Source organism: Acyrthosiphon pisum, chromosome A1 (genome assembly GCF_005508785.2).
Source record: "Acyrthosiphon pisum isolate AL4f chromosome A1, pea_aphid_22Mar2018_4r6ur, whole genome shotgun sequence".
Classification (NCBI taxonomy): Eukaryota; Metazoa; Arthropoda; class Insecta; order Hemiptera; family Aphididae; genus Acyrthosiphon; species Acyrthosiphon pisum.
In genome coordinates, this window is record NC_042494.1 from 76,288,933 (window position 1) to 76,314,751 (window position 25,819).

Consider the following 25,819-nt stretch of genomic DNA (forward strand, 5'->3'; position numbering starts at 1 on the left):
ATAATATCAACCATTTTTGTAATTTTTATTTGGCTAGATTTTAGAAATAATTTCTGAAATAATCAATATAATATTATAACTAAAAATATATTAAAACCATTACAATAACAGTACATATAGGTAAAGAGGTACAGTGTATAGAATTTAAAGAATTTAACTTTAAACCGAAATATTTTTATAATTTTTTGTTGATAATTTATCGATTAGTTATTGCTATTTATTTATTGTACAAAATATAATATTGATATCGGCTTGTAGTTTTGTACGTCTCTTTTCAATAATTTATTCGATAAAACGTAGCTATGGGTACTAGTTTCAATAAAATAATAATTGTCTTTAAAATATAATCTAACAATTTATTGCAAACAAGAGTTTTTGACGATCCAGAGAGCATCACCCCTTGTTCACTTTGATCAACAGCACATTTGATCACCCCTACATTTCATTTTGTCAACCCCATCTGCTATATTGTCTAAAATGCTTTCTACAATTCAATACTTATAAATTTTGTTTTTTTTTTTTTTGTTGCTGTAGTAGTAATATAATACACTCAAAAGAAAAAAAAATACAAAGCTTTTGTTATTTTATAGAGGTACCTATATTATATAATGGTAACATTGTATTATGATTAGAAAAAAAAATAAATAAGAAATAAGAATAAAACTATACAAAATATTTCTATTAATTATAATTGATTATATATTTGTTATAGTCAATTTAAATATAAATAATTTATTAAATATTGTTTTTAGTGCTAATATTAGAAGGACACAAATTGTTCGTCATCTCATAAATGCAAATACGTTTCAATTAAGGATATTGATGGCACACATAGTATTTGTGTTCCCTACATGCATTTCTGACAACAAAATCAATACCACTGAAAAAATTATATTTAAAATACTAAGGTGTTCACTACGATTTCTTTAAATTAAAACGTATAAACGTATAAACGTAATTATAAAAAAAAATTATCGAGTTATAAAAAATGCATTCATTATTACTTTAACTTGTTATGGTATTATTATAAATGTTTCATTATCACCATCTAACATGTTTAACTATTAATTAATTAGTATGTAATTATTAATAAATACCATTTTATAAATTTTAAATGACGGTTGATTAGTCCGTTATTGCTAAGTTATTAGTTTATCCATACACATGTGTGTTTATGCGTGAATTCAATTTGAAACACAAATATGTTACTTATTGTCTTGAATTTAGTAATTTATTAAATTTTTTTTATGGAATCAACTTTATCTTAAAATAAAGAGATAAATCTAAATTTGAATGATAATTTGACTGGTACCTACTTTAGTGACTTCCAATTTTAACTTTGTATTGGTATTATATATTTTTCATGCATAATAGTTTTTTTTGTGGAATAAGCAAACAGTCATCGTAAAATGTTTCACAAACAATACCATAATCATAGCTGCTGTGCACATATTAATAAAGGCTTATGTGTCTGATGTTTGTAAAGGGTCATATGTGAAAAAACCTAAACAATAAAGCAGTGAAACATAAAAATAAAGGAGATAACCATATTTTAACGTGAAAGTCAAAAAATCTACTTTTTACGTAAAACCACCGTAATCCTATTATATTCTCTCGACCTCGACCGTCCTTGTTATTTTAATTTCTCGTTAACTACGATATAATAATATGGAATACATAGTTGTAATAGTATAATAGTATATAACTATGTGTAAACGGTATCAGCTATTGTTAAATGAAACAAATGAAAATAATTTTTATTTATTTTGAACCACCCATTTTATTCAAATGTAAATTTTAAAATGTATTTAATGCTCTGTTGTGGATGTGCTGGAAATAACATTATATTATCTTTTTTGAACGACAGACAGTAACGTTTTTAAGACCGATATCGAAAATGTATTGAACGGCGCGTCGTATAGGCAATTCAGGGGCACTTCTGTAAAGATAAAAATAAAACGGCAAACACACAATAATATTAAACGTCACGTTTCCGAAATATTTATGCATCATTATGCAAGTGAATATTTTTTACCAGCTGGCGGAAGCACTGTTAGATAGGTATTTCGAGTCTTTGTTAAAGTCACCACAATATTATAAGCACATTAAAATCAAAAAATAGTTTTGATCAACTCATCTGTATAAAGGTGTAGCATATTATTATTATTAATATGGATGTATAATACAACATGTTATATTACATTATACTTGCAAGAATCATTCTTTTTAAGCTTGCTTTAAAAATTACCACGACTGATATTATATGCTGAATACCAATTCGCTGGCATAGTACGTATCGTAAAATCGTGACCGGTTGCAACAGGCTATCCTTAAAATCGATACTGCACGTGACACGCGTTACGATGGGCGGATAAGAATAATGTTTGAACCGATAACATTTACGAAGTAACAGAAACATTATATTTCGTACATTACTTTAGACGTTTCACAGTCATCGCAGATGATTTAATCACATTTTTCTTATATATAACAAGAATTATTTATTATATTATTTTATTCATATATACATATATATCAAATATCGTAACTGATACTCCTACAGTCCCACCACACGCATTGCTTTCAGGGATTAGGTATCAACATACTCAAATAATTTATTTATATTGCATATTTTGTTGGTGGTTAATAAATAAAAAAAATGTATAATATTATTTTATCGTTATCTCAATTTCGTAAGTCTCCAATATTCAAGAAATACAATTGCTTCTTCTGTAATGGATTGCACGCTCAGTTTTGGCCAACCTATATAAATTGTACCATTCAGACGTGCTATGAAAAATCAATCGAGTAATAGATTTACTGATTAATTTGATTTGCCTTAAAATAGTACTACCTACCATCGGTTTTTAATAGAACAAGAAGTTAATCTTATGGAAAACAATATGTCTGTTCGTATTTTTTTCCGAGCACGCAATCTAAAACATGATAAATTAGCTGGACAAATGGATTGTAGGTACACACAACTACATTATATTATATTATTATCTATTGTATATTTCTAAAAACAAATACAACGAATATTGACTTCAGCAGTAGACTGGGATCAAATTATACGAGCGTAATTTAATAATATCAAAATAGTAATCATTCTTTAATATTATTAGTCGTTTTAAACTAGTTACTGTCTATTATTTTCAAATACAACATGAGTGTTCGGAATCTAAGTGATTGTATAAATAGCGACCGATGTGACCTCAAAAAATATACATCATATTGTATCATAACTGTTATAAAATATAGGAACTGTGACGACAATTATTATGATAAACGATATTTTGTTTTCAGATGGATTAATTATATTATATTGTAGAAAGGTGCAGTGATTCAAATTTTTATCGCTTATTTTACCATAGTTCACAATATTATTAATTATTATAGTATATATCCAAAACAGAATTTATATTATATTTCAATATTCGTACAATTTTGATCCTGAGCGATGCGGTGAATATATTGTTTTAATAATGTGTGTAAAAAACTATTAATCACAAAAAATAGAGAATATATTTTACTCATTTTTTGTTGTAATTCTCTAATGAAAACCATAGAAATGTTTTAATTTTACCAAATATTGATACAAACATTCTCTAGACATTTATATATAATTTTAATAATATTTTGGATCGTTTCGATTTATCATCATATTTTTTCGATCTATGTTTAAAAAATTTTTGTTTGTAAATCAAAAATTTTAAAACTTAATGAAACGATCAGTGTATTTTTTTCTTACATAAATTAAAATAATGTACCGAAAAACAATTTGAATAATATTTGAACCATTTGATGTTATAATTATAACGGCTTTTTAAAAAAACCACGATGTTATAACAATTTACTAGTTCATGCTTGAAACTTTAATACGAATTTCCTTAGACATTTCATACTAAAATAAGTTTACCGTAAAGACACAACACATTACATTATTAAGCATTTTGAAGTTAAAATTTTGATAAGATATTTAAACGTAAAATAAACATTTTTGATCAAAAAGTGATTTGTCATTATATTATGTTCATTCAAAATATATTGATCGTAGAACCTCAAACATTCCATTGTAATTTAAATTATCGCTGTCTATAAAAAACATTTTTAATCACTAAATATTTAGATTAGGTAGGTAGTTTTAAGGATATTCAAAACTTTATAGTTATTTATTTAAAATAAATTTAAATATTTTATTTAAACACGTTGATATAAAAATGCTTGGGCTTGAAATTAAATAATAGTTTATTTATACGTTTTTCTTAAACCAATTTAAAAACATCAAAAATGCATACCCACATTTTTTTTATACATATATGTCTGAAGTTCAAGATTTTACAAAATTGGATACTTAAGCAAAAAATAACAATTCTCCAAGGTTCTTAGTTGTAGGGACTCATAACTTTTCACCATTACGTATTTACGTATATATTATTATTTTTATAGGTACACAAAGAAATTCAAAAAAAAAATGTAGGCTAATTGTAAGCCAACAAACCAATTTACACTTTTCTACTGTGATTACTTAAATTATCATTTTCTAAAGACATTACAATTTTTAATGTATTAAGATTGGTTTTAAGTTATTTACAGACTTTTAAAAATTTATATTTTTAATTTATTTTCAAAGTGTATACAAAAATTGTTAAGCTCAACCAAAAGCTTAAGAATGTAATACAAGATTCGATGCATTTTTTATTTTATTCATTTTTCAATCAACATTTTGAATTTTCTGAACTTTGATTGAATTTTTAGAACTAGATTCCCAAAAAGTTTTCTAATAGCAATACCGTAAATCTCAAAAATACAAGAATTTATGCTCAACATTTTACCATAGATATTTCAAGATCAAATGTCGACAAATTTTGTTGTAATTAAAAAAATATTATTTGTTACCATAATTTTTCTTACCATAATGTATATTTTTGTCTTCTAATCACAATGAAATTGTATAAAATTTGACTGATTTATATCATGAACCTGTTTACACCGTTCTATAATTGTACGTAGGTATTGACTTCTAAATTAAAAATGTTGATAATATAATATCACGTTATAAATTGATAGTAATAAATATTTATTTTATTATATCATGTTCATGCTATGGTTTTGGAAAAAACTAATTCCTACAACAACAGCAGTCGGTCTTTTTAAGGGCCGTTCTTACAATGTCCGGTAAAGTGTCGGTTAACGCTAACCGATTGATAATATATTTTTTTACCGGCAGAATTCGGCCGGTTAAGTGTCGGTTAAGTTTAACTGGATATTGTAAGAACGGCCCTAAGAGTTGTATTATTAAATTATAAAATATCTTTAGAATTAGAGGCTGGCACACCGCCTCACTCAAAATCGTTTTTTCACGCAATGATTAATTATTAAATTCAAATTGAACACATCGTCACATACATTACCAGTGACTTATTCAATGACGATAGATACACTCGAAAGTCGAAACCTATAATACGGCAGAACGACTTCTCCCGTTTTTTATATTTAATTTTTAAGTATATTTTATAGGTATACCTTCATTTAGATCTCTATAATAGTTTCATAATATATGATTGAACTGCTAATTTTATTATAGAAAATTACTGTTGACCCACAAATTGTTTTTGCATTTATATATTCTCTTAAATTTAAAATTTAATACCATGATGATTTATAATTTTTTTTGGTTGGTAAAATATCTTTTCAATTTGAACATCTAAGTACCTATTCAAAACCTTCCTTCAAAATTGAAAGGTTAATTAATTTTTTTTTCAATTGTACTTAAGTTTATCATATTTTGTTCTTATAGACTATATAATATTGTGTGAGTACATAAATACAAACAACTGTCACAAGATTTATTCGTCACACATTTTTAACACCTAAATTAAAATTAGTATTCAAATATTTACCAAAATAAAATATGTCATAGTGATTTAAGATAAAGAATTTTTCTGTAAGCCAATCATGCATTGTATTGTATTTATTAATAAATTGTATATTTTTATTAATTAGTCTACCAAATACCAATTAAATTCTTTTAAACAAATTATCGAACATTAGTATAAAAAATCAATATGAATAACAGAACAATGTGTAGCTAAAAAAAAATGTATTCGTTTATTTTCATTTTAAAGCTTTTTTATATCAGTAAATATCAAAATAAATTCACATTATATCTCTGATGTATGATAGTATTAAAACTACATATTTATCTTCTTGTATTGAAATAAGACACGTGAATACAAACTTTTCAAAATATTTTTTAGTCAATAATGTAATTAATGATTAAAACGCTGTAACGGATATTTTGAGGAAATTGAATGGTATTTTGAAGTGCACTGTTAATTTTCCAAAAATAAGGAATAGAGATCAATAAAACCAAACACGAACCAACAGTGGAATGCGAAATATTTGGTGGATGAATAGTACTCTAAGGATATATGAGAATTCTCCGAGGTATAATAAAACACAAAAAGAAATAACGAATGTTTTCAAACAATACGCATAAATAAAAAGTAGGTTTTTTATGAATAATAGTATAGGCTTAAAAATACATAAAATACAACACGATTATTGTATTATCAGAGCGAAATCTATTTAACTAGAGCAATTTATAACAATTAAAAAAAGAAAATTGTAATTTGTCTACTGTTAACCGATTATAATTTATCTTTGTGGTAATAATCTAATTTATTTACTATATTAATCATTCAATTTTTTCAATAAACATCTATTTATCTTTTAAATTCTTGAATCACATTCTTAAAGTGTATAAGAAAATTCTAAATTATATTAAGACTATTAAGTTATATAAATAACTATATCGGGTAAGTACGTGCTTTTAAAAACCCTAAAAATGTTATTTATCAATGATAATCTCTCTGAAAGAGTCACTCCATAAAATATAATTTTAATTTAATGTACGGTATAATATTATAATTTAAAATGATATAATACTTCACCAAAATGGGTAAAACACGAAAAGATTATTAGTAACAAAACCATATAATGGTAAGCTCTTGAAATAAATTTAAATTTAAAATTTTTCCTTGATGCGTTTACAATTATTGTCATATTGTGTGTACATTTTCTTCAAGTTTGTAGTTTGCAAATATAAATAAAATTGTTACAATACTTAAAATAATTATATCTTTAACTGTGTCGTAAATGTTGATTTTTGATTTAAGTAAAATAAACTATATTTTATTAATAATATTACGTTGAATTAAATTCTTTTTAATTATTTTATTTAAATCTAACAATAATATTGCCTAAATCAACTTTAAACATTTTTATCGTGGACTTTTTTATAACCATGCAATAAATCCATGTTAGGTAAAATATTTATAATAAATATTATAATCATAAATATTTATAATAAATATTTTGGTTAGTTAATAGGTTTGGTAATCAACTAACTATTTTTTTATTAAATTTAAATATTTATGATTATGATAATTAATAAACATGTTTTATCCATTATAATAATATAGTACACTACTGTTGTGTATAACACAGACACTGTAAGTATAATATATTCTATGTTTTCAACCAAAACCTCACGAAACGTACAAGTGTCCAATGATCATCATATCATATTAGATACATGATATAATAAAATTATGTTATTAAAAACCAAATGTGCAGCATAATACTATTTTCCTGTATCATAACCCCGAAAATCATGTAAATATGTGCCTAATTATTTTGATGATAGATCATAATATAAAATATATTGTCCATCATCAACTTAGTATTATTTCTTAAAAACAATACTTCTTGTTTTCCAAAGCTCCACGATTCCGAGGCAAGTTTGTTGTTAGTTCCTGAACAATATTTTTTTCCTAAGGCAGGGTTGTTAGCCCAGTGCTAAACCCCCAACCTGGAGGGCCAGTCTACTCCAACCAATTAAGGTCATAGTAGGGCTATTGCAGTGTACTTACTAAGTGCACTGGGCGATGGGCACGCCACTCTCCCTACGCCGGAAAAGGCGTAGGGAAAGACGCCCTCTTACAATACTATAAAATATAAATTATACTAATATTAATAAATTAATTAAAATTACAAACAATAATGTATATAGTTGTGATTGACTGGAAGTATAATTTTTTATATTCATAATGGTTGTATACCAAACATGAAGTAAAACATGAAATTATTATTCTGTTCATAAAATGTAGTAATTTTACATCTTAACCGAAGAAGTAAAGTTTAAATTATTTTATCATACAATTTATTATGAATTCTTTAAGATAGAAACTAAAAAATTGTATAGAGATAATATATTAAAGTTATCTATGTTTTTGTAAACATATTTTATATGTGTACATATTTTAAAATAATAAGTGCAATTATGGAAATTATCAAAATGTATTTAATTATATTATGCCAACTCCATTGCAGATTATTAAAAAAAAAAAAAAAATGATTTTCATATTTAACATGCATTTGAAATTATCTTAATTTAGTAAAAATGTTTTTAAATTAATACATTACTATTCATTTTAGACTAAAAGAAAAAATGTATCAATGCAATTGAATAAATCAATTGATTCAAAATTTGAATAAAAAAATATTGGATTATTTCGTTTGAATCAAATGTACCTTATTTTAGTAGTAGGTATATTATACTAAGGGTTGAGTGAAATAAAAAATAAAAATTATTGAATACGATAAATATATATAAATCTTATGAAACCAATCAAAAAATAGGTAGAAAATGGTTTTTACTTTTTGTCTCCACAAAATGTGTGTAAGATCTGTTTATATAACTATTTTTTCTCCCAAATTCTCGAGGATAACAAAGACCTTAGATTCTAGAAGAATTTTTTTTATTGAAAAAAAGGCTCATTTATAACCAAAACAAAACTATGTAAATAGTATAACGTAGTCAGTATTAGTTACAATTTATACGATTGCGTTTTTTCCATTTAAATTTTAAAAGTTGTGACTTTTAGTGTTTCACATGGGTCCCATGTAAATCACACACAACCTCACAATATATTACTGATTTACAACTACAATGGTAAGAAAAAATGTTCACCAATTGTTTCTTTTTATATTATTGTAACATGTACGAGTATTCATGTACATGAACTCCCTCGTGGTTAGAAACGAGTGAAATGTAATGTAATAAAATAATATAACATGAATAGTAATACAATTATTAAAATTATTTTAATTAAAAATATATTGTCAATTAAAATTATGGAACTCAAAATACTTAAGACTACGTTCAACTACAACAGATGTAAAAACTATTTATCATTTAAAAAAGGTTATAATAAATGTTTCTCGACAAATGTTTTAAACATTCAGTTTATCTTATATTTTTAATACATAATTTATAACTATAAAAGTACAATGAATAATTTGAATACATTTAAGACTTGAAGGTAGTGTGAGTAGTGATTCAAAATATATTCGTTGTATATACACAAAATTATAACGTTATTAATTCAAAAGATTTTGTACAACATAATTGTTATTCATATAAAGTTATCAAATATATTTATATTTATATTAATTCATTGTATAGTTGTTATGCAAGTATAATGTAATTACTAATATTTTAAATTATTTTTATTTTTCAAACAAATTGAATTAATTTGAAAAAAAGATTGTTTGTGTTTTGCATAGATAGGTAGTTACTATAACTTTTAAGTGATTATGTACCAACAGTAAAGTTTCACACATTATAATTATATATTATTATTGGTAATTGCTTTTATATTCATATTTATGAATACCAACAATAAATATAATTCAAAACATAACTCAAGCATATAATATCATAAAAGAAAATCGTGTACCACACATAGATGTTAACTAATTTTCATAAAAATAAAACAAAATCTTAATGTAGGAACAAAATTCAATATCAGAAATACTCAAAAACAGCAGTTTTATAAAATGTACTTACGCAAATATGTTTGTAAACACGTGTGGACTGATATGTAGTGTAAACGATTTAAAACACGATCAGGGACTTTTAAAGTTAAAGGCTAAAACTTTTTATGACACCGATAGAGCATTTATCCGTTAACCACGTGTTTTTTTTTTATTTTTTCTTCTAACGGATCAGTGTATTATTTTTATTCACACGTGGTTGAGGAGTTTGTTTCATAAATAATAAATGAGTCATACTATGACCGTGTCAAGACAATAATTTATAAAACATATTAATTACATATATATTATATTATTATAAGCTGTATGTAGTACGGCCACAAACACTGTCAATACGTCTTTCCGATACGGTCCCGATGAATATTGTAATTAGGTTTCAGAGTGTTGTCTGTCCAATACCCCATACCAGTCGAAAGGATTGATTTAATCATGATATTTTGTACACAAACTCTCAAAAACTAGTTCCATGTTTCTAGTACAAATACGCACGATTAACTAAAGGTGGTTCCTGTGAGTGTGTAAATAGTGTGCGTGGAATAAAACCAGTCTTGCCATTAATTACTGTAAGACCGGCACTATAGGGTATTAGAGCACTGCGATAATCAGGCCCAAGGTTGGAGTTGCTAATACACTTTACGCTGCGACCTCTTGTGTTTCACTGTGGGTTTCAAATGGCCCATGCGGACTGACTAATGGCAGTTATTACCACAGTAAAAGCACTAAACAAATCTCAAAGTGCGTCTTACGACGACGACGACGACGATGATAATAATAATAATGATATGACGTACCGCGTGACAGCGTTATATTGCTAGCCATCTTTCAAAAAGCAACGACTAAATACGCGGCATCTGACGCCACCCTTAACGCAACCGTAATAAAACATTCATAGTTGCGGGGACAGGATCCAAAGTATTAGTAAATATAGTGGTATAATATGGTATTTGTTGTTGTAGTAGTAGCAGTATAGTAAGTTGTAGCAGTGGTATGAATAGTAAAAGTTGTAATGATAATAAAAGAAAATTATAATAACAATATAATATAAGACCGAGGTTTGAAGATCTCCCCTTGCTTGGTTCACGGTTTAATACGCGCAGATATTGTGTCCGCATGCCCCCCCCCCCTTCTGCTCGTACACATCGCATTCAGCGAGGATATAATATAACCGATCCGCGTACTTAGTCTTCAAGAGAGATATTATACCTAATATATTATTGTAGCGCGCATATAATATATATATATATATATATAGGACAAGCCCCAGTAATATCACCCCCGTTCTCGGGCACGTGATAATGTATACGCGAATCGCCTATATTTTATCACGGCCTATTTGTCTATTTAGATTTTGGAAATTATTTTTCGGTCGTCCTAAGAGTTAAATAATATATAATATTATTATTATTCACGGAGTCGCCTCCGCCGCCGGTAATCCGACACTCAATGATAATATAGTAATATCGCAGTAACGATTACCGTGGTATAGTCTCATACTCTCATCCACACCGGTGCGATGTATCCCACGTACCCCTCGTGAACACACAAACACAACCGTATAAAAATATAATATTCGGAGATATCATCACCGAATACTATTTGATTGGTGTTCGACCCACGACCCTTCTCTCGACACCATCGCCGCCACTACGCGGTGCAGCGGACGACAACTACCCTCCACAAAACGTTGAATAGTGACCATCGGTTTTTCAGTTATAAAGTCTGTAACCGAAGCGATTGTTTTTTTTTGATATTTTACTACAGGGCGGTGTTTAGGGTAGCTTTTGTTAATATATTATTAAGTATTAAAAATGAAAATTTAAAACCGTTTTACGTGTAATAAACATATAAGGTAGTTTATCGGAATATATAAAATAGGTATAAGAAAATAAAAATTGCATTCAACCCTACCTTCACAATCACTATAGAAATCAAATTTAAATACATACACCCAAAGGTGGGCATTAACTAGTTAGTTTATTTTCTAATCAACCTTTGAACTTAACTAGTTTAATTTACAGTTGAAATAACATAGCTTTTCTCAGTTGATTTTAAAAAAATCCATCAAGTTAAAAATATTTTGAAATTTTTCGCTTATATATATATATATCAGTATAAAATAAAAATAATCCAATATAAAAACACAAACATTTCTGTTCTTTTTCTTGATAACATAATTTTATGTATATTAATATATTTTATCAAGTTGTAAATTATATATTATGCGAGTTGCAATTATAAATGTTTTTAATAAAATTAATAATTTTAAATTACAAATTGACAATTTTTATGTTTTAATGTTATATAACTTATAATATATATGAATGTCATGTACTTATCTTCACGTATTATGACATTCAATTGCTATACGATAAAAAAAAATGTATTTGTTAAATTATTAATTTGAGATGAGTATAGTTTAAATTAGTAAATAATAGTAGGTAAAGTAAAAGTAAAAAGGTATACAGTGTACATGATGATAAAAGTTCAATAAAATTGTTTTTATAATTTATAAATTAGAAACTAGAAACACAAATTTACCCTTTATGTGATTTACATACTAATTTAAAAAAAATAGATTAACTTTTTTTAAACTGAGTTAAATTAATGTTTTTTCTATATTAACTTTTACTTTTCGAGTTAAATTTATAATTTGTTAACTGTTAATTTTTAACTTATCAATCTTGTGTCCTCTTAACTTAGCTTAACTTGAGTTAATAATATTCATTAACTTGCCCACCTTTGCATATACCCATTGTACGCACTCCATCAGAAAAATAACCACTGGGGTAGTGGGGTAGTCCCTGCATGTGGCTTGTAGTGAATAATCCTTAACGAACAAGGACGGTCGTATTTGCTGTGTATAGTACCTCTGCTGCGATATTTATTATGGTCTTGTGTTATCGATGAAAGCAAAGGTATAATATATGTATTTCTGACGACCACATAATACGTACTATACCTGAGGAAGTACGAGAAATCCTTAAGAGGTTGTGTGCGTCGACTTCAGAGTATATGCGGTATTGTAAAATTGTTCGTGTTGAAATCACCAAAAGCTCCAAGACAAAAGTGTGCCTATTTTTTTTTTTTTTTTTTATCGTTAACCTTTTCCAATACAATTGAACAATAATATATGGGTGCAAGTTTACATCAGTGTAGTGTGTAGTAATATAAATATTATGAGCTATTACTACACACACAAAAAAAAAAAATAATAATAATAATAAACATTAAAAACGGAATTGTCCCTATCGTAATCATATTATTCTATGCTGCAGTAACACATTGATTAATATTAATGTGCCAAGACGAAGGATAAGAACTTTTGTAGAAGTCCACTATAAAACGAACTAATATTTAGACAAATAAGTTTAGAAATATGTAAGCTTTAGTATAAACATTGCCTTAATATATTCTGACTATAAATTTCTAAAGACGTTTTGGCGAACATCTAAATCAAAACTGTTATACGATTTCCGTAAACTATTATAACGGTATGAAGTTTACGAAAAAATATCAAACAAACGTCATGCATGAACTTACGAGTTACAAAATTTTCTAGATGAATCAAACTACAGTTAACAAATTAAACTAAAATCCTGCATCCGTGCATGCTAAGTTTTTTAATTTAATGTTTGGTACGTGCCACGCAGTTGTTTCACTTCAAATATTCGACGATAAAACATACCCTACTCAATATGTATAATGTTCAAACTTGACTCGGAATTGACATATTATTGAAAAGAAAACGTACAAAATATAATTTTTAAATCAAAAATTATATTATATAATACTATATAAATGTATGCACATGGTACAATGGAATGGACTAAATGCCTGCAAGCACGTAAAAAAAAACTGATACTCATTAAACGTATGACAAAAGTTATAAAAATTATAGGGATAGTAAGTAATTTAAAAAAATATGTTAAACTTATGCCAGGAAATTACAAAAAAGAATATTTTGAAAACAACATAATTACGTTTCAAATTAATTTGCACCAAAAAAATATTTATATAAAAAAAAAATGTAAAAAAATAAATTACTTGACGTAAATAAAATAATGTTTTCCTACCGAAATTATTCGTCTAAAAACTAAATTTACAAATTGTCTATTTTAAATATTTCTGTACCTGAGAGGCAGAAGAGACCAATTTCATATTAGTTTCTTATGAGAAATTTTGACGTGCGTCATTTTACCTATTTTCATTTGAATCCAATGACGTGTATTTACCGAGATACTGGGAAATAACAAAAAGAACTAAGTCCAATGTTTAGATATTGATCAGTAGAAAAGCTATTTCATTTGGCAGATTACACTCTGCTATAATATTATTACTATAAGTATAGTATAATAATTTATTTTATTTTATACGTCATGCAAACGGGCTTATGCCCAGGAAGGTATATTATAATGATCCGGTTTGAGACAGAGTACAAGACTTAAGGTGTGTTTGCATAAACAACATAAACTTCTTTTCAACGTATTGCTGAAAGATGGTTGTGTTTCTCTTGATAAACTTTTTTGAACGGCGTATGGTGCAAGGAAAAAGTTGTGGAACGAACGTTTTTGTTGAGCCGATTAGGAAATGCATTACTATACGGTTAACTAAAAACTTGCCAACCGAACTCTATTTTCTCATGAATATTACATTTACGAATTTTAAACGTAATAAGCCACCTCTACCTATATAGCCTATACCTAGGTACAGAGTAAAAACGTGTTTATATTTTTATAATAGGTAATATTATTATCGCATTTAGCAGGTGTAAGATTTATCCGTTAATATTCACGCAATTAAAATAAATTGACAATCGATGCTCAAAGTTGCGGTAAATTATCATAATGTACACAATGATAGAAATAAGTAATTAAAACCCTACACCTGCACGTTCTATTATCATTCCACGACAAATTTAACGCATTCGAACGCCTAAAAGGGCACTCGCGAACAAACAAAAGTTTAAAAAATAATATTATTGTTAAAGATGCAATAAATTGATTATAATTATTATGACGTTGTGTACCCTGTAGAGAACAGTGACAAGACGGCAGACCCGTATTGTTATTATTTTTTTTTTCCATATCACTGCAGTCACGTAACGACTCGAAGTATTGATTAACTCAGCTGATTGTGGGTATTATGTCACGTCATTAGTTAAGTCTATGTGTATGTCCGCGACAGTCAACGCTGACCAAATGCCATACTGAAATAATACATATTTTAATTCAATTAAAAATTGGTAAGGCTTAAGACGGATGCGATGTCACACGTTGGATGAATACAAAATTATATATTATTATATAAATATAAATCATTTTTTATCAAAATGTTCAAAATGTTTATGAAAAGAAAAAAAAGATATTTTAATTTCTTTTCTTCTAAATGTTCAAACTTAGTCGGACAATCATAGTGTTCACAATAATTAAACTATTACAATATACTTTAAGAAATACTCATTCGCCTCAAAATAGTCTGTTTACATTATATTGTAAATGTACACTGAATTTTACGTATCTTACATATTCTTATACCGATGAAAAAATAATAGATTATATTTTTATGTTTTCTGTTCATGTAAATATTGAATTATTTATTGAAATTTAAACTTATTTAATATTGTAAATTATAACGAATATATAATACTACATATACATATATATATAAATAATTTTGATATTCAAAAACTATTAATAAGGTAAATAATACTACAAAATATATTCTTCTTATTCGAACAAAAATATAAATACAAAAATGGCTTGTTGATATTTTTATTTTTAACCTATTAAGTTTTTATGAGAATAAATTGTATTTTCTTAATAAATATATTATGTAATAATTATTTTACTATTAAATACCTGTTCTGACGAGAGATAAGTATTTATTATATACGCTTTAGAAATACATTTAAATATGAAATTGTTTATTTAATTCAATTAACCATACAAATAAATTTCATTGTTGTTTTAATGAATGTATAATTAATCATATTATATTACCTAATGACAAGCCTGGGCAAGTTAATGATAATTTTTAACTGAGTTAAGTTAAGTTAATGTAAAACATTTTAACTCAGTTAATAGTTAACCTAATTTTTTTTTTTAACTCAGTTAAGTTAAAAGTTATATGAACATTTTCAATTAACTTATTAACTTAAGTTAAGTTAAGTAATTTTTTTTTCTTTTATAATATCTTTATAAATACCCAGTAATATGGTTTAAATAATAAAAATCATAAATATTATTGAACACAGGAAATAGCTAATAGCTTTTCTGTACATGGGTACTGAATTAATAGAATTATGAAGTAGGTAAGAAAAAAATACAAAACTCCAAATTCCAAAACAAATACAACCTTTTGATTTATTAATACACTAATACAGATAAGTACTATACATTTTTTTTAAATTATTAAATAAAAATAACATGGTTTTTAATAATGTACTTAATTTTAAACTCTGAATACTTTTTCAGGGAACAAAAAGTCTAAAACTGTTAGAGAATATAGCCAACTTTAAACTTCAGTAAAATATTTATTTAAGAAATTGATTTAACTATATTTGTAATTCCCTATTCTAGTAAATGGTTATGCAATATCAATAATAATTTTCATTTTATTATTTAATTATTTATAAATTAACTTAACTTAAATTTGATTAAAAGTAACTCGTTATTTATTAAGTTAATATCAATTAAAATAAGTTAAGTTAAAAATTAAGTTAATGAAAATTAAATTTTAAAAAGTTAAGTTAAAAGTTAAAATTAACTTAACATTTAACTTTTTAACGCGTTTATGCCCAGGCTTGCCTAATGGTAGTATTTGCACTAAAATTATTCTTTTTTTATTATTAGATTATTATTTATAAATATTATTAATTACCTATTTTAGTAATTTATTACAATGAATAATTATTGTAGTATTTTATAGTTTTATTCATACAAAAATAAAATAATTAATATTATATAACATCCCATTTATACAAAATCACATTTCAATCAGACATCACTAAACTCACACGATTATTAGAACTTAGTAGGATCATATTTTCTAAACTTAAGAAAAAAATACAAAAATAAAGACAAATGTCTCTCTCTCTCTCTCTCTCTACAATAATCAACACAATATATTATTAATTCCATTACATTTCATGCAAAACCTTTAATCCAATTAAAACATTTTTTGCTCTTAGGGATAGGAAGAAGTATTAAAATTATATATTTAACGCTAGGTAGGTACAACACATGTTTTACACTATATCTCACACCACGCCTTTTTTTTTTTTTTTGCTTTTTTTAACTACACTAACCTCTCTCCACCATCGCCACCACGTAAAGGACGACCTTTTTTCCCCACTATTATTCCTTTATTCTATATATTGATTGCGCACATGCCCTTTGTTAGCGCAACAATAACAAACATTTCAGATAAGACTGCCGAATCCTTAACCCCTAATATATCTAGCCAAATTAATGTTCTGTGCGATTTATCAATAAAGTATAAGACCTGTAGAAAATCACCACGATCGCGATAACAGCTTACACTTATCACGTGCCTGTTTAATGCTGTACGTATACCTCCGTTTATATTATTCTTCGACGACATACTTATAATAAATGTGTCATGTAACAAAAAAAAAATCTGTCGTCAACAAACGAATTATTTTAAGCGAACATTTCATCGATCTGATATTATAATATTATGTAGGTGCCTACGTACTTAACGTCATTATTTTTCAGTAACAATGTTTATCTTTGCATTCACATCCAACAAAACAGTATACGATATAAAGTTTAGCTATGTTAGTTATTATCAACCCACAAATAAATAGTAAAATTCGTAATTTCGTAATATATTGCGTGTGGTAATGACTAAATAAAATTATATGCGATGGATTAATGAACATTTCTTTAAATAACACTCGTAATAACGATACGAAAATATACAATATTTCAATGCAAATATGGTTTACATTTAATTATTGAAGTTAATCCAAACCCATAAAATTGAGATAAGTATGATAGTATTAAAGATTTTTTTTATGTTTATTATTCAGTGTGGTTATTGTTGATATGAGGCAATTATAAATAATGATTACTTTATAATAATAATCTCGGAAACAGAATAAACGATTTAGCTCGGTATATTATGTGAACATTTAAATTTTTTATCAAACCACTCACCGAAGGCTTTTCATTAGAAAGATCGAAGATTTTAACAATATATTTAAAAGGTATACACCTTTTAATATAGTTACGTTAATTGTGGTACCTATATAAAACCCCGCAGGGTTCATTCCCTGCAGTGGAGTGGCCTCAATTTAGACTAAAAACATATTATGTAATATAGTTCGATAAAAAATATTTACATATAAAATCAATAATAACCATATCATTTATAACCCGTGGGAATGTTACAAATCGATATCGATAAAGAGACGTACCCAAACTTAAAACACAAATGTATCATGATTTTCGAGGAAGAAATCAGAGTGTATCGATAAGTGTCGGGTCACAAGTTACATCACGTGCAATATACAAGCGATAGATACGTACCGATTCGTATCGGACTTAGACTTCGATACGAGCCGATAAGTAACTATTCCGGTTGGCACGTGACTATTCCCAGTCGATACGTAACGAATTTTTCTTCTTGAAAATTTTGTATCTGTAAATTTGTGTATCTGTTTATCCGTGAATTTTGATTATTAATATTGAAGCATATAATACTGATGTAGGACGTAGGTATGTAGGTAAATATTTTATCACTACACTTTATAATAATGTATTCAGCCATTTTCTCTGTTAATATAATATGTGTTTTTAAAAATATAGATTTTTGGTTACCTACACAATTTTATGTCATCCGAGCACAACATTTTTTAGTTTTAGATTGACAGTGAAGTTGATTAACATTGTTTGGGGGTAACCCTATAACGTCACTCTACCCAGCTCAACTAAATATAAAATACTTATAAATAATAATATATAACTACAACTATAGTTCGTTATCCCGCTGTTGTGCAACGAAGTAAAACATTCGAGTTAAAAATATAAAACTAAATATGTATATTGTATATTATAATACTGTCGTTTGAAATATAAAATAACAACTTAAACATTATTGTAAAGATTAAAAAAAAAAATTTAATTTTCAAAAATATTGTGCTGTACAGACTTTAAATTAAGTAAAAAAAAAGAAAATCTGTATACAAGCTGTATAGTTATAAAATAATCACTCTGTATACAATAATAAACAATTTACATATTATTATTAAACCGCGGAGACGTCGGTGTGGGTAGAAACTCACTGGTGGGCGTACAATATTATTAGGTACCTATACATAATCTTATAATATTTTACCTTCCCACATAGCTGATGGCACCTAAATGCTTTTTAATAATTTTTTATCTCATTTTCAACGGTATATATTATGTTACACCCGCGGAAACGACTCCACGTACTCCCAACATGTTTATTGTGTGGCATTAACAATGTCGTAACAATGTTACTCGGTATAATATATATTATACCACCGCGGTTTCCGCCACCCGTCAACGTGCAATATACTGTATACATAGATATTAAATTTGATGTGAACCTCCCACCCTCTCACTAGACTTGTTCACGTGACGTAATTTTAAATTTGTAAATACTTTTATTATCTATATAACACGACGTATAAACGCGTTATTTATACAATATATGAGAAATAGGGTGCCGAGGAGCTTTGAAAATTGACACGTCATATACTAACACCGCCGTGGTAGTCGGATGCGAAAATCATAATATATTATAACGTCGTTTGGGGGTAGCGAGTTAATTGTAAAAAGCGTTCAACGGCGTGACGATAAACCCGCGGTGAATATACACCCGACCTAACCTATAAGGAATATTCGCCATCCCCCCCAACTTTTAAAGTCTTCAATTTTAGTTTTAAATATAAATCATCAGGATCTGTACCGTTGATACAATACAGACCACCCGACCCCCAGAAAAATGTCCCTGCTTGCACTATGCCATAAGTGTACCAAACGTACACAGTGCGAACCTTACAATATATTATTACCTAAAGAATTATAGCGTGGCACAGTGTCATCGTGATTTTAGTGAATCGCTTAGCCCCCCCAAAGTCCGTCCAGCCACCTCATTTTTTAATTGTTTGGGGTCGAAGCTCCCTCCCATGAAATTTGAATGGGTTTCCACCTATGCTTGTGTGTGGGGGGAGGGTTAGCTTTTATTATCTTTATAACACGCCATATATACGTATAAATAGTTTTCTGAAGAACTTTAGAAATTGACACGTCACATTATTATACGAATCGTGTAAGTCGGGCACGATATATCATATTTTATAGCGTCGTTTGAGGTGGCGAATTAATAAGTATTGTAAACGCAGTTTTCTTCAGCGTGTCGATTAACCCGCAGCGAACGTATATACATATCCTAAATGTGCAACGCGCAAACCTAACAATATATCATTACCCCTAGAGAATAATAGCGTAGTAAAGTGTCGTCGTGGTTTTGTTTTCGGCTGCGCAAAGAATGATTTTAGTGAAATCGTGTAAACAATAACAATATAATATACCTACGCGCAAACATAAGGCACCCGCCACGCATTCAATTTAAAACCGTTAATGAATACGCCTTCCGGGACATGTATATCAAAACTTTCGACGATAATCGCAACCCCATACACCTACGGATACAAACAAAACTTGCAAGTTCAACGGTATATGTTTTAACTAAATTTTGAGCAGCTATATTATTAATTTTATTAAATTCGTGGTTATGGACCGAAAGCTGCTATAACTTGTTATTTTTTAAAATCCACTTTTGTCTGAATATAATATGAGTTATAAGTTATATCAATGCTCGATAATTCAAGCTCACAAACAACCATTTATAGACGCGTTATTCTAAAAATTATCTATAAAATTAAAGTTCCCGAATCAACGCAATAATTTACAAATGTGTTATTTAATAGTGATCTAAATCTCTAAATACTAAATAGAACCTTTCGCTTCTTTCCTATAGGTTGAAAAATTAAAATAAATATTATATTTTATTCACAATATGATAAAGTAATTAAGTGATAACCAAACATTGCTATACCGTATTCATCCAGACAACATTTATAATATGATTGTACAGTATAACTGTACGTTCGTTTATAACGTTAATTTTTCTTGGACAAATAAAAATTGCAAGACATAACGCAAAATAACTTTGTTAATTTTTAGACTATTTTAGCAATCATAAAAAATAATTCATGGATCATAATATTATAATAGTTTGAAGGTTTCCTGAACAATTTGATATTTTGAGATATTATCACCTTTTGGTTTTGAGCCAATGCGAATAAATCTTAATATAATGTTCAGATAATTTGACTTACAATATCGTCAAACGATATAAAATAAATTTATAGTTTTCATATTACAGAAAAATTGAATAAACAATTGTTTTGAATATTTGAATCAAGCACAACCTTCTTTTTCTTCGTCTTCTTCCCTCCAATATACTATGGTGGTCGGCAATATATATTTCCCATTATATTATTTACGTATAATATTACTTATTTTTTTTTATTCTGGTCAAGTCACTTGATTTATTAATTTATTCTTAGTTAATTTTCAAAACTATAAATTGAACATCAAGCAACAAAATATAATGAATTGTCTCTCATCACCTGCGTGTGTTCAGTTTACCACCGAGAATAATACTGTTAACTCAACATTCCGAAACCAGTGATTAATATATATTATTTTTCAGTCGGCTACGAAGTTTATATACTATTAACATGTATACATCAATTAAAATACAATATTATGCTATTATTACAATGAAATGTTGCAAACTTTTTTTTCCGCTCGATACAGATCAAAATCCACGACGGTATTGTAATAATAATATGACGAATGGAGAATACGAATAAGCAATAATATTGTTTAAGTACTCTCTGTTTTGTGAGCAACCGTCACGGGATAGGTAGTTGTATACAAAACAGATAAATCATTTTTTTTTTAACCTTAGTTCGAGCATGCTTATTATAATACGGTACCTATATTATAACCATGAGTACGCGTACCGTGAATACATACTCAATACACATTGCACGTGTATATAAATATTATTTTACACAGATAAATATTATATCATTACACAATCGTCAATGTTAGAGGTACTCACCGGTGGCGAAGTAAGAGTTCTGACAGCTGCGCTGAGATGCTTCAGATTTAAAGGTCGTTGTTGTTCAGTCTGCGTTGCGTTTGCTGTCGGCGGAGCCACTGCACCGGGGCGTCCGGAGCTGAACGGACAAAACATCTCTGCGATTTTTACGATTAAATCTGCACAAAAAAAAAAAGTTGATTGTACTATACAGTCACACACACATACATATAAATGCACTTTGAGATAAGGTAAAATAATATTATGTGCAGAACATGTCGTCGTTAACGCCGTAGCAGCATGCATACGTTTTATATCATTCATATTTCATAATTCAGAATATCATACGTTATCGTTTTAAAGATTTAAGAATATCCATAGAATTAGCGCAATTGGTACTGAAAAAATTCACTTTTATGATACGATTGAGGACATTAATAATATGACCACGTTGTTATAAACGTTAAGAAGGATTTAGGCGATGTAAAACCATTTTATCTGGGCGATAATTTTTACCTCGTTGGCGTGCATACCGTAACCTGTAGTATTGCATAGTAAATTAAAACCTACCCGGTGGCAAATCGTGCTTATAGACAAAGAAACAGTGGCGTCGGATTCAAGTTCACGAAAGAATGATAAGAATAAATAAACTACAAGACATTATTACATTAGTTTCAAAAAAGTTACTTTGATAGTGTCGTGCACGTTATGATTATTATGATTAAGTCTGAATATTTCCAACATGGCGCCAGAAATAAAGATGAATATTACAGTAGGTATAGTAAGTAAGTAAGTAAGTAAGTAGTACAGTATTTACATTTTGGGATGGACCGCGTTTTTGGTAAATTATAAATATGTAGTAACTATGCAGTTCACAATCATATTATTGTGAACAGCTGTTAAACTGTCGTTAATCGTCTTGGCGTAAACCAACTTAGGTGAATCATGATAATAATGTCGTGACTAAAATAAAAGGGTCGAATTGGACACGACTTTAGTCTATAAGTTAACATTAAATAATTTATTACGATAAATTAGTAATTTAATAAGAAAAATGAAAGGATAGTTATTTTTTATTAAAATATACTAACTATTTTATTACGACAACTATTGTTTACACCTTACAATTGATATATTATTATAGCTTCGATAATGTCATCATCGAGGTAATTTTCTCATAACGCTATATTATATCATTTATTATTTACGTGAATAAGCAAAAACGATTATTTCTTATGGTTTTTTTTTTCTATAACATTATTATGAATACCTACTACACTATATAATAAACCTATGGGTACATTTTAGAGAGGAGTGAACAACGTACTATGTGCAATGTGCATATAATATAGTTCTTTCATATTCTTTGTGTTTGTCGTCACGTTTTGGAGCGGGGAATATTATGTTAGAGTCCTCAACATTGAGGGGGATTTCTGGTAGCAAATTTTATCTAGTTGGTACTTTGAGACGTCAATATTTAGAAAATCTTTGTACCTACTTTTTCTAATGATCAGGAAAAACTGACAAACAATACTGCTGGATGACGGGGTAGATAATCGATTTTGGTTTGGGTTTGTGTAGTTCAGAAAGTATAATAACCGTAGAGCCTTATAAAATGTTCACCAAATATTCACATTAAAATGTCCAGACATAATCTAAATTTTGAAATACTTATCTATTTTTAAGTAGGTAATTGAAATAAATTTGACATTTCTATTTTTTACCATTCATAATGACAATAATTTTGTTTCTCTGTCAAAAACTTTAAAAATGTAATACTAGATTCCTCTTAAGTTATAATACAGCATTAAATTGTATTACTGAAGCCCAAAAATTCGAAAATACATCGTCACAGTTTTTATAAGCGTTAAAAATTCAAATTTTGATGAAATTGAATTCCTATCAAATACCTCTATTCAAATAGGTATTTACGAATTTTCCTCGAACAATTTGAATTATTTTATTGTAATTCAAAAAGTATTAATCGTACAAATTGCAAATTCAGCATTCCACTACAGTGAAATGTACAATCAAATAATGTATTTATACTAACTGTTTGCCATTTGATTCCACGAAAATGTCCTTATACCGGCCACGTCTGTATTGAATTAAAATTTAATAACAATTTATAATATATTATTTTGCAATATTTGGCTAAAGTTAGTTGAATACTTGAATCTACTGTATACATAGCGATCTCCAGGTGTGAGAGGAGGTAAGGGGGTCACAAAACCCTTCCCCGAAATATCATCTTTTTGAAAAACTATTTCTACAAAATCCCCATCATCTCTAGTATCAGTAATAGGTAATTTCGAGAAAATTATTATTAGCTCAACCCTCTCCAAAAAAATCTTGTGTGCACTACTGTGTAGTATTTCTAATAGTTATATAAATGTATATAGGATATATTTTATATTATAAAATATTCATAGAATAAGTAGCTGGCATATCGTTTCAACTTAGAATTATTATTCATACACAGTGATATTATGTTATTATTGTATTTGAATTGAATATTCTACTGTTAAAGTGACCTCGTTAATTTTATTATTTTTTTACATCTAAGCAATATAATTAAACTCTTAAAATAATAGGTAATGTACATAACACATTTATGTACTTTTGGTTTGTTATTTTTATACATTTTAGAATTGGCAGTTTAATGTTATTAGTGAATAAATAAAACATGTATTATATTATATAATACAATTTAACATAATATTTTGATATTTTAAACTCATTGTATTTGTATATACTATTTTATAAACTGTACAAGAAAAAGCATTTGGTATATTTTAGTTATTTAAAAACAACTTATTTTACTAGATAATAAAATCATACCGCCTTAAGAGTTCCGTCGATTATGTATGGGGTGGAAAAATGATCAGCCCTGAGGGGTGGCACGTCAAGGACTATTATTATTGTTATGTATAAAATCAGACACGATTTTTGACATGTTTATTTTTACCAATTTACACCATAACATTATTTATCATGATTAACAAATCGTGAGACTGTTCAACGTGACGGTTTCACGACGTCGATATCGCGGTGACCGGCTGCCAAACGCTCGTTTAATATGTCATTGCGAGCAATCAGTGTTTAATGGAAATTGTGAAAAGTCGAACTAGCTCGTTTCAGTGTGACGATGGGGAAGGCTTTGCACACGAACGTCGTTTGCGCGAAGTTTCCACGAGTTAACGGAAGGTTATCAGCGGCGTTGAGGCGGCGGGGATAGTAAAGGAAATTTGAGGGACGAAAAAAAACCAGAGGAAACAATAATAGTATATTGATTAACAAAATTTGTTACCTCGTAATTATACTATAATTATTATAGTGGGCTGTATTATATTTTAGATTAAATCGTATAAACGAATGGCCTTAATACAAGGTAAGAGGGGCGTGTTTATTATAAGTGCGTCAAAAATAACATTCAGTACGCAAAACAAATTATCTGTAGTAGTGACTAGTAGTGACTAATTATTATTTATTACATTAACAAAGAAACTAATACGTCTAACCTATGATATGTACATTTGACACCTACGTAACCCGGACTCCCACAGACGAAGAATATGATAGATTGGCATGGACGGGAATACTTGTTGGACATCGGAGCGAAAGGCCACGATAATTGACGGTGACTAATCTGGCGCATACCACAGTAAAAGATACGACAAATGAGCACACGATGACCGATCAGGTAAAGGTATCAGCTATCGCCCAAATCGTGTACAACTTAGTTCGA

The 25,819-nt window shown here is 27.8% G+C and overlaps 1 protein-coding gene across 1 annotated transcript in view; it reads right to left on the reverse strand.

Annotated features, from left to right (window-relative positions):
* LOC100167238 (head-specific guanylate cyclase) overlaps positions 1–25,819 on the reverse strand; it is a 343,251-nt gene that overhangs the window by 301,008 nt on the left and 16,424 nt on the right. Inside the window, exon 2 of the mRNA XM_029487547.1 lies at positions 22,093–22,250. Within this exon, the coding sequence (XP_029343407.1) occupies positions 22,093–22,227 (135 nt within the window). The 5' untranslated portion in view covers positions 22,228–22,250. The remainder of the gene's footprint in view (positions 1–22,092; positions 22,251–25,819) is intronic.